Source organism: Vitis vinifera, chromosome 1 (genome assembly GCF_030704535.1).
Source record: "Vitis vinifera cultivar Pinot Noir 40024 chromosome 1, ASM3070453v1".
In the NCBI taxonomy this organism is placed as follows: domain Eukaryota; kingdom Viridiplantae; phylum Streptophyta; class Magnoliopsida; order Vitales; family Vitaceae; genus Vitis; species Vitis vinifera.
The window spans coordinates 1,137,983-1,148,637 of record NC_081805.1 but is presented as its reverse complement, the minus strand read 5'-3'; the positions used below and the strand labels follow the sequence as shown (position 1 = coordinate 1,148,637).

Below are 10,655 nucleotides of genomic sequence, written 5' to 3'. Positions count from 1 at the left end.
CATTCATTCCAAAATTTACAAGTTTTCTAAAATCCAATTACTAAATTAAAATTGGTGACAAAAATGGTAATATGAAAAACATTTTTTTATATAATACATTTTATTTTCTTTTTCCTTAAAAATGTGATTAAAATAAAAAATATTAATAATGCCATCACTTTTTCCAAATAATTTATTAGATACTAATAAACTTTTGTATTTTATGAATGTAAATTACCTTTTATCATATCAAATTATAATTTAAATAATAATATTTTTGTATTTCTAGAATTTCATAAATATAAATATTTGGATGAAAATTAAATAAGAAGTTTGGTCAGGTGGGATCACATGGCGTAATGTACTAAGCAAATAAAAAAATAGGAACATTTTTTAAAAATAAAATTGGTAATAATTCTAAAAAAATAAGTTTCACTTTTTTTTAAAGATGAAATTCTATTTTTTTTTAAATACTATAAAAATAAATTAAGGCGACTTATTCTTGGAACAAATTAGAAAAATTTATTTTGAAAAACATTTTCCACAATGATTAACTTGCGTGTTTGACACATTTCATTTTCCCGTCAAGCCCCCCACACGTTAAATGCAGTACAAAAACCGGCCATAGTATAAAAGGCCCTCATTGGTAGATTGGGGAAATATCAAGGGCAAATTAGAAAACACAAAAGATATATCTCTCTTGAGACTTGACGAGCCCACCCGCTACAAAGTTAAATAAAAGACAGAAGGTTTTGGTGTCTTCGCCATCTGCATCGGAAAAGTCTCTCTTTCTCCTTCTTTCTCTCGCTAGATTTTCTCTCTCTTGCTCTGTTTCTCGGTTCCATCAATGGCGCCGAGTTTCGGAGGCCTCCAGCTCACGCCGTTTTCATCCGGCGGCAGGAAGACGTTGCCTGACGACGATGCCGGCGACCTAGAGGACGTGCGGCTCCTCGATGCTTACAAGGAGGACGACTCTGGGTTGGAGGAAGGTATGAGGGGGATTCAGGTGAGAGTCACGGGGATGACCTGCGCTGCTTGCTCCAATTCCGTGGAGGGAGCTCTCCGGGACGTCAATGGTGTCCTGAGGGCCTCCGTGGCGCTGCTTCAGAACAGGGCTGACGTGGTTTTTGACCCCAAATTGGTTGGGGTTAGTTCTTTCTTGCTCTGTTTCAGCAATTTGTGTTTCTTGTGGAATTTGTGTTGAGATCGTGTGATTTGCGTTTGAAGTTTTAATTTATGGTGGGTTGGATGATGGGTTAGTGTTAATTGTTGCGAATTTGTTGACTTGCAGCAGCATATATTGGTTTAAGCTGTGGGTTATGCTTAGTTTTTGTTGGTTTTCTGATTTCTATGTCTTGAAATTCATTATATTAAATCACAATTTACTGTTAATTACTGAATACAAATATTAATTAGGAGCTGCACCTGTTGTTTTGGTGTTTCTTAGTGAAAATTAGTTCAAGGTGCTTTCTTTTTCTGATAAATCATGTCTTTATTTTGTCTATTTTTAGTTTTTAGTTTAGAGTATGTGGTGGATTAGATCTTTGGATAGTGTTAATTATTGAGAAAATCAATTCAGGTGCCATGTATGGCAGTTTGAACTAGGAGTTTGGCTTAAGTTGCTTTCTTTTGCTGATTTATCTATATGAAATTTCTGAGACAAGGATTTGAAATCTTTAAATGCTTTTTTACGTGGGTTGGATCGACTATGGAGTCCAAGAATCTTTTTGCCTTGATTTGCTTTCAATGCTGATAATCTACTTGATAGCTATTACTGACATGGGATTATGCTTCAACTGATGTTTGTTGCAACTGTTCCTTGGTTCAGGAAGAGGATATAAAAAATGCTATTGAAGATGCTGGGTTTGATGCAGAGATTATGAGTGAACCCAGTCGAACGAAGCCACATGGGACCCTGCTGGGGCAGTTCACGATAGGAGGTATGACATGTGCTGTGTGTGTGAACTCCGTTGAAGGAATCTTGAGAAAGCTTCCTGGTGTCAAGAGGGCTGTAGTTGCCTTGGCAACTTCATTAGGTGAAGTTGAGTATGATCCTACAATTATTAGTAAAGATGATATAGTCAATGCCATTGAAGATGCTGGTTTTGAAGCTTCATTTGTACAGAGCAGTGAGCAGGATAAAATCATACTAGGGGTTACTGGGATATCTAATGAGATGGATGCACTGATTTTAGAAGGCATACTCACCAGCATAAGAGGTGTGAGACAATTTCTATTCGACCGGACGTTAGGAGAACTTGAAGTTCTCTTTGATCCTGAAGTTATCAGTTCTAGATCCTTAGTTGATGGAATTGAGGGTGGAAGCAATGCTAAGTTTAAATTACATGTCAAGAACCCTTATACGAGAATGACTTCTAAAGATCTAGAAGAATCCTCAAACATGTTTCGGCTCTTCACCTCTAGTTTGTTTCTCAGTGTGAGTTCTCTTTAACTTTTTTACATGGACATAGTTTTGGTGTATTGTGTGTCCTTTTACTTTTCCCCCATGTTTTCTTATTAATCAGTGTATTATTTTAATAATTTATTTTCATAATGGTTGGCTTTGTCATTAGGCGTTGTTTGAATGATCCCTCAAAATGCCTCTTATTGAATGATTCATGTGAAACGTGTTGCATTTTTTAAACAGAGCATGCTTTCATAAAAAAAAATATATGGTATAGAATGTTCACAATAAATTCTCTTTTAAGAATAGAAATCTTAGCTGTTTTTTCCTTCTGCCTTCTCCTAAGCAACATGAGAAGTAGACACATTTTATGTTAACTCTTCATGAGAATCTCACTATTCAGTAAAACATGTGTCTCTTGTGAAAACACATGGATGATGCATCCAACAACCTTTTAGTTTCTAACAATTTTTTTCTTTTTTTTCTTTTACATTTTAGAATTAATTCTTGGGACTGGTTGTATTCTCTTCAGATTCCTGTCTTTCTCATACGAGTTGTTTGCCCTCATATACCTCTGGTGGATTCATTATTGCTCTTGCGATGTGGACCCTTTCTAATGGGTGATTGGTTGAAATGGGCATTAGTCAGTCTTGTTCAATTTGTCATTGGGAAGCGTTTCTATATTGCTGCCGGTAGAGCACTTCGAAATGGTTCAGCGAACATGGATGTTTTGGTTGCATTGGGAACTTCAGCCTCATACTTTTACTCTGTTTGTGCACTTCTGTATGGTGCAGTCACTGGGTTTTGGTCTCCAACTTACTTCGAAGCAAGTGCCATGCTAATAACATTTGTATTATTGGGGAAATATTTGGAAAGTCTTGCTAAGGGGAAGACATCAGATGCGATCAAGAAGTTAGTAGAACTTGCACCAGCAACGGCTCTGTTGCTTGTCAAAGATAAAGGTATACTTTTCTCAACATGACTTGAGGGAGGGTTTTTTATTTTTTAACAAGACATTTACATATCTTTTGATCAAGATAGAAATAGTAGTTTTGATTGATTGATTTCTCAGGTGGAAGGTTCATTGAAGAACAAGAAATAGATGCTATGCTAATTCAGCCTGGTGACGTATTGAAAGTTCTTCCTGGTACAAAGGTTCCTGCTGATGGTATTGTCATGTGGGGTTCAAGTTATGTCAATGAGAGTATGGTAACAGGTGAATCTGCACCTGTTTCGAAGGAAGTCAATTCACCAGTTATTGGAGGTACAATGAATTTATATGGTGCCCTTCACATACAAGCCACCAAAGTAGGATCTAACGCAGTTTTGAGCCAGATAATTAGTTTGGTTGAGACAGCTCAGATGTCCAAAGCTCCTATTCAGAAGTTTGCTGACTTTGTAAGTATTATTCATGTGAGGTGCATTCTAAGCAATTTATTTTCCTTCAAAAAAATTAATGGAGTTGACGTATGTTGTGCTTGTGTTACAATTTGTGTTATTTGAGGATATGATTTGATTATTGTTTTGGAAGTACTTTTCTTGCTTGTTCCTTTTGAAACCGAGTCAACTAGGGGCTTTCATACTGACCGAATGGTTTCTTGGGTAAACAAGATGCTAAAACTGTGACTTGGCATTTCTAACGATGTTAAATCTAATTACCTCTGTTCATTCAGTTCCCTATTTTTGTTTCCTAAATTTTATGATATATGTCGGCCTGCCCTCTTTATTTGATATATTGAACTCAAAAGTCAGTAATCTCTTAATATTTAAGGGTCAAGTTGAGTGTCATGCTGTTGCACTATTAATGTTGTCTTTAAGCAGGGTCATTCTACACTGTGATGCCATTAGGTTGGATTCCAGATACTTTGCTTGATAGAATCCATGTGATTTGAGTGCCTTGCTCTCTTGCTTTTGGTTGATTCTGATAGTTGTCACTGTTTAATTTGTTGTTCTATTCAATTTCTACTGAATTGAGATAACCATTTATTCCAATATAAAATTAGTCATTCTTTGTTCCCCCACCTCAAAGAGGCTGATTATTTGGATAAGTAACACTTCAGCTTGTTGAAGTTTCTCACATGTTGCTGGCAGCTAGCTGTTATGTCTAACAAACCTCAATCAAAAGCAAGGTGTGTTGGGTGTTAATGAGTCGGTGCCTTATTTTGTAATTTGTATCTTCCTTGTCATTGCTCTTCAAACCATAATGCCAACCATTTTGGTGTGCTGTTATTTTTGTATTCCATTCACTAGAACAATATTAATAACTACCCCAAAGTCTAGGACATAAAGAGTCAAACAGAAGATAATAGCCTTGACTTGTGAAATTTCTTCCATTTTGCTTACTCCATGCGGTTTAAGAAGTAAAAAACCTCAGGCAATAATGAGGAGCATAGAGTATGAATGAGTGAGTATCCAGTGCTTGATTAATGCTTGTCCAAGCATTATTCTCTTAAACATATTGTCAGCTCTAGGAGAGATGTAGAAACTTACCGTTTTGAAGTTTCTCTAATAACTACTGCAGATGACATGGAAGAATATCCCAAGAACAGTAATAAACCATTATGATCCAATAGAATACTTCTGAGAAGACTAATTATCAAGTTTCTATATTACCATCTGTATGCCTTTTTCTGTTCTCTGAAATTCATATTTCTTTTTTCAGTTGTTGACTTTATGAGCTGGAATTTTTGTTGGTCAGGTGTCTATATGAATTGTGAAATCAAATTTCATCTGACCCCAGGTTTCTTTTATTCTTAATGATTACAGGTTGCCAGTATTTTTGTTCCAACAGTTGTTGCTATGTCGTTGCTGACACTATTGGGCTGGTAAGATTGCAGTGGCTAAATTTGGGGTACTCATTTAAGTGGTATATTCATAATTTTGTCTGAATGTTTAACATCTCATTATCATTTCTTTATTTTAATTCTCCATAGGTATGTTTCTGGCACTCTTGGTGCTTACCCAAAGCAATGGCTGCCAGAAAATGGAAATTATTTTGTTTTTGCACTTATGTTTGCAATATCAGTTGTGGTGATTGCATGCCCCTGTGCCTTGGGCCTGGCAACACCAACTGCTGTCATGGTTGCAACAGGGGTTGGGGCTAATAATGGTGTGCTGATAAAAGGAGGAGATGCTTTGGAAAGGGCTCAGAAGGTTAAGTATGTGGTATTTGATAAAACAGGCACCCTAACTCAGGGAAAAGCTACAGTTACAACTGCAAAAGTTTTCACAGGAATGGATCATGGAGAATTTCTTACTTTGGTAGCTTCTGCAGAGGTGATTTCAAATTCCCTGATTAGTTCACATTTTCTGTTTTTTTCTTGATAGTCCTATTCATTTTTTGTTTTCAAGATTTCGCTTTCAGTTTTCAATTACATGGTATTGCAGAATGTATAGTGCTCTGTAATTTTCTTATGCATAGAAAAAGTCATTTAGACACCCTTCTTGTTTTGGTGAAGGGACCACATGCTCTCCTTACAGTGTGGTGTATGCTGTGCTTGAGAACTGAATGGCGTGGGTTTAGGGGAGTGGAACCTTTTTCCCATCTGCCCTTTGGTATTTGATGTCCAATTTTCAGTTTTTTAATCACAGTGCTACATGTAGGTGTGAAGGGACACCTTTGTAATTTCAGTAAAAACAGCACAAGCCATTTATTGAAATACCCTTGCTTTATCGAAAAAGGACCACATGCTTCTTCTTGCAGTATTATGGCATGCTGTGTCTGCAAACAGAACTGTAAAATTTGGTAGTTGACGGCTTTTGAACCTTTTCTTCTTCTTTTTTTCTTTATGTATTTATTATTTGGGTGGGGACAGGAGCTTGACTTATTCAATTGTCAATCAATTAAAAGGTATGGACAACCAATAATTCTGTTTTTTCTTTTTCCATGGCTTAGGCTAGTAGTGAACACCCACTGGCTGTAGCCATAGTGGAATATGCTCGCCATTTCCATTTCTTTGAGGAGCCTTCTACAACCAAGGATGCTCAAGACCACAGCAGAGAGACTAGATTCTCTGGATGGCTTCTGGATGTCTCAGAGTTTTCTGCTTTGCCTGGAAGAGGTGTCCAGTGCTTTATAAAAGGAAAACGAGTCCTGGTGAGGTTTTTTATTCAGATTAATGCTATCAATGCAGTTTGGAGCCGGAAAACTATGCTTAATTTTTCTTTTTGGGGGTGCTTAATAGAGATAATGTTCTTGAACAGGTTGGTAATCGAAAGTTGCTGACTGAAAGTGGGGTCACAATCCCAACTGATGTAGAAAATTTTCTTGTAAATTTGGAAGAAAGTGCAAAAACAGGTGTACTTGTTGCATATGATGATACCGCAGTTGGTGTTTTGGGGGTTGCAGATCCACTAAAGCGAGAAGCTGCTGTGGTTGTGGAAGGCCTTTTAAAAATGGGTGTCATACCAGTCATGGTTACGGGGGACAATTGGAGGACCGCTCGGGCTGTTGCTAAGGAGGTCAATTTTTTTGCCCTCCTTGTTCAGTGTTATTAGTCAAACTCAATTTTTGGCATTTGTTTTTCTTCTAACATTTTCCTTCATTTCAAGTTATTTGATTTACCTTTTTGTTTGAGTTTGATGGTTCTATATTTCCCTTTATAAATTCCTTCATCATCATAAAATTTTAGGGTGTGTTCAGGTATAGAAAGTTCTCCTTATTCAAAAGCAGCCTATATAAAAAGAGCACTGAAAATGTGTCTAGCGGCTTTTTTTTTTTTTTTTGGAAAAACCATTTTCAAAAAATATCTTTGAAACATCCTGTATCAAGGATGCATTTCTGGAAGTTGCTTCTGGCGTTCATTTTGGAAACTTATTTGAGAAAGATGGTGGAAAACATGTCGCTGAAAATTTTGTTTCTTCTATTTTCCAAAATTTCAAAAAAAAATTTCTAAGATGGAAGCAAGTTTTTAAACCAGATTTGCATCAGCCCTAACAGTTTTGGAATTTTATCTAGAATTTAACCAGGTTCAAAACTGTTTTGAAACCACAGTTTGCACCCAATCCATAACATATGTTCCTGAGAAAGTGAATGTTTAATTCTTGTTTCAGCTTTGTGCTAGTGATTCTAGTAAATGGACTTGATCTGTATACAATTTAGTTAAATATAAGTGGCTCTGGAATTGTCCAATACAGACAAATATGATCCTACATGAGTATTTTTTTCTCTTCTAAATATCAGTCTCATGTTAAAATTTATTGTGAATGGATAGATATTTAATTCCTTTATTTGAAGCTCTTAGATTCAAGTTTTCCAGATCCGAAAGAACTTCTATGAAATGTTATGCCATCTCTGTTCATGTGTGTGATTAGATATATAAGCTTGATTGGTTCAGATACTCCTTGGATATCAGATGGAAAACCCAACGACTTGCTCTCTATGGAACAATATCATTTTCCCCATCTCATAGGCTTGGTTTTCTTCATGAACATGAATCCCAGCTGCACAAATATCAAATGTCAAAATTCATATGAACAGGAGATTGAAAATATTTTCTTGGTGAACAGGTTGGCATTCAAGATGTAAGGGCAGAGGTAATGCCAGCAGGAAAAGCTGAAGTCATCCATTCCTTTCAGAAAGATGGAAGCATAGTTGCAATGGTGGGCGATGGTATTAACGACTCTCCTGCCCTGGCTGCTGCAGATGTTGGTATGGCAATAGGAGCAGGGACTGATATCGCCATAGAAGCTGCAGACTATGTGCTGATGAGGAGTAACTTAGAAGATGTAATCACAGCCATTGACCTCTCGAGGAAGACCTTCTCCCGCATCCGGTTGAACTATGTCTTTGCCATGGCCTACAATGTGATCGCGATTCCCATTGCTGCTGGGGTCTTCTTCCCTTGGCTAGGTATAAAGTTGCCACCATGGGCTGCTGGCGCATGCATGGCTCTCTCATCTGTAAGTGTTGTGTGCTCTTCTTTGCTTCTAAGGAGATACAAAAAACCAAGGCTTACAACTATACTAGAAATAACTGTAGAGTAGGAATAAATGAAAAAAGTGAAGAGAAAAAAAAAAAAAAAAAAAAAAAAGAAGCAATGTATCATAGGATGGAAATTGGGATGGGTGTGAAGAGCTGGTCTCAATTTTGTGCAATTTTTTTTTTTTGTTTTCATGTGCTGGGGTCTGTATTTGTAGTCCCCATGCAATGTAAATGGCTGCTTCTTCTTTGTTACTTCATTTTTTGTCCGTTCTTTTCTTGGATTCCCCGGATGCTCAATTCATGGCTATGCTACAATCTCCTCCCTCCTCTGTGAGAGAAGAAAGGGCTGTTTGGGAATATTTTTTAATACGGTTCTTAATAAATAGTTTTGGAGAATAGTTTTGAAAAGTAGTTCTTCCATGTTTCCCAAACAAAAAGTAAAGATGATAAATTATATATATATATAAACTTATTAAACTTATTTTTGTATACAAAAAATAAATAATTTGAGAAAAAATAAATTTTGGATAAATTTTAATTATATTTATTTATTTTATGTATTTACGATAAATTGAATATAAAAAATTATTTTTCTTCCTATATATATATATATATATATTTTTTTTTTTCCTTAATATTTTGTTGAAATTAAATATAGCCTAAAGAAATTAAGAAGGAAGGAGAAATTGAATGCTAACTCCCGGGTGTTTACGCATTTCTTTCATCTCCTACTCTTCATAACAATTTTTTTAAAACTTATTTCTTCAAAATAAATCAGTGTAAAAAAAAAATTATATAAGTTTTTATTTTTTTAAAAAAGGAATTAAAAAGACTTGGGGATATTTTCTAGTAATTTGCAAGTATAACGTTTATTTGGTTACCTCTAATAAAGAAAATATTAAATAGAAAAATTGAAACATTTTCTAACACTTGCAAGTGTCACTTGGTTTTTTGGTTTTTCCTTTTCCCATTAAACTCAGTGAAAAGAATGTCCACATGGTTCATCAATTCTTTGGCTGATTACACCATCTAAATTTTGATTGAGTGGAGGTTCAATTGGGTTCAAAATCAATTCCCTCTTCACAAAGGTTCTATTTGAAGTTGGTTTACAAGCCTAAAAATTCAACTAATATTTGTATCATAATTTTTATATCAGCCACAATTAAAATAGTCATTTTGTTTCATTCGAATCTTATTACAATGAAAAATTTTAAATTTAAACAATTAAACTTATATGAATATAAGAGACACAAAAGCATCAATATAACATGTAATAGTAAATGAAACAATTACGTAAAGTAAATAAAGGGGAGATAGAGAGAATGCAAATTTAAGATCTTTATAATAGTTCGATGCAACTCGATCTACATGTACTCTCCTTACGCTTCTACTTGAGTAATGGTTCTATTAATAAAGCATCCAACACAAACCTTCAAGTTTTACACTTGGATTAAGTAGGATTTAGTGGACACTTAAAAATTTCCTCATAAGACGCCCTCTTTTAAACTCTCAAAGTGATGCCTCGTACTTGGTAAACACTAAATCATACCTTACATTTAGATTTTTCATTTAAGTGATATCCAAAACTTGACAAATACTGAATCATACCTCCTACTTATATTTATCCCTCAAGTGATATCCCGTACTTAAGCTTACCTTACAAGGTTATAATTCGATAGAAAGATAAATATCTCAAAATCTTAGTACTAGTTTAAGCTCAAATAAAACAAAATAAAACTAGGATTGAGGTGCACTAAAATGAAATGCAAGTTTGAAAATAAGTACACTCTAAAACACTCCTCTAAATAAGAGTTGAAAGCTCAAACTAGCCATTTGACATAGTTTAGGATTGATTAATTGACTAATTGGTTGAATCAATTACTAGCCATTAAAGTTATTATTTGTCAAACCAACTCAATTGATTGAGGTTTAACCTTCACCGATTAAATATGTATTATTGAAAGAGAGAAAAAAAAGAGGAAAAAAGGGAAGAGAGAGAGCAAATGCACCTTAGTTAGTCAAGCTAAATCGGCTCAACCATTTCTTTCTTAGTCAACTGATTGCATTGTAATGCATAAAAATCCTTGTTTTCAGGCTTGAAATCTTTGATAACTTATATTCAACTGTTTAAAACCCTTTAAAATAAGTTTATGAATGATTAAGTTTTAGGTTTTTATAAAAAAAATATAAAATCATCTAATTTATAAAAAAATAAAATCAATTTAGGCACTTGAGTGATTTTAGATACTTTAGTTGAAAATGAAATGTATGATCCTCATGTATCAATTACTTTATAAGGAGATCTTAGACAAATGATTTTACTTAAACTTTTCTTTAAGATTTTTTTTA

At 34.9% G+C, this 10,655-nt stretch overlaps 1 protein-coding gene across 1 annotated transcript; it reads left to right on the top strand.

Moving 5' to 3' along the window:
- The first annotated feature begins 690 nt into the window (after positions 1-690).
- LOC100266338 (copper-transporting ATPase RAN1) lies at positions 691-8,558 on the top strand. Its single transcript, XM_002275968.5, has 9 exons — positions 691-1,126; positions 1,808-2,416; positions 2,916-3,345; positions 3,456-3,781; positions 5,150-5,208; positions 5,317-5,659; positions 6,279-6,479; positions 6,587-6,844; positions 7,892-8,558. Exons 1-9 carry the CDS (start codon positions 827-829, stop codon positions 8,366-8,368), a joined length of 3,003 nt encoding a protein of 1,000 aa, XP_002276004.2. The 5' UTR covers positions 691-826; the 3' UTR covers positions 8,369-8,558.
- Positions 8,559-10,655: the final 2,097 nt, after the last annotated feature.

Excerpts from the sequence above, each read along its gene's own strand:
- LOC100266338 (XM_002275968.5), top strand. The coding sequence starts at position 827 with ATGGCGCCGAGTTTCGGAGGCCTCCAGCTCACGCCGTTTTCATCCGGC. Across the intron at positions 1,127-1,807 it reads TTGACCCCAAATTGGTTGGG|GAAGAGGATATAAAAAATGC; the intron begins GTTAGTTCTTTC and ends TCCTTGGTTCAG. Across the intron at positions 6,845-7,891 it reads CTCGGGCTGTTGCTAAGGAG|GTTGGCATTCAAGATGTAAG; the intron begins GTCAATTTTTTT and ends CTTGGTGAACAG.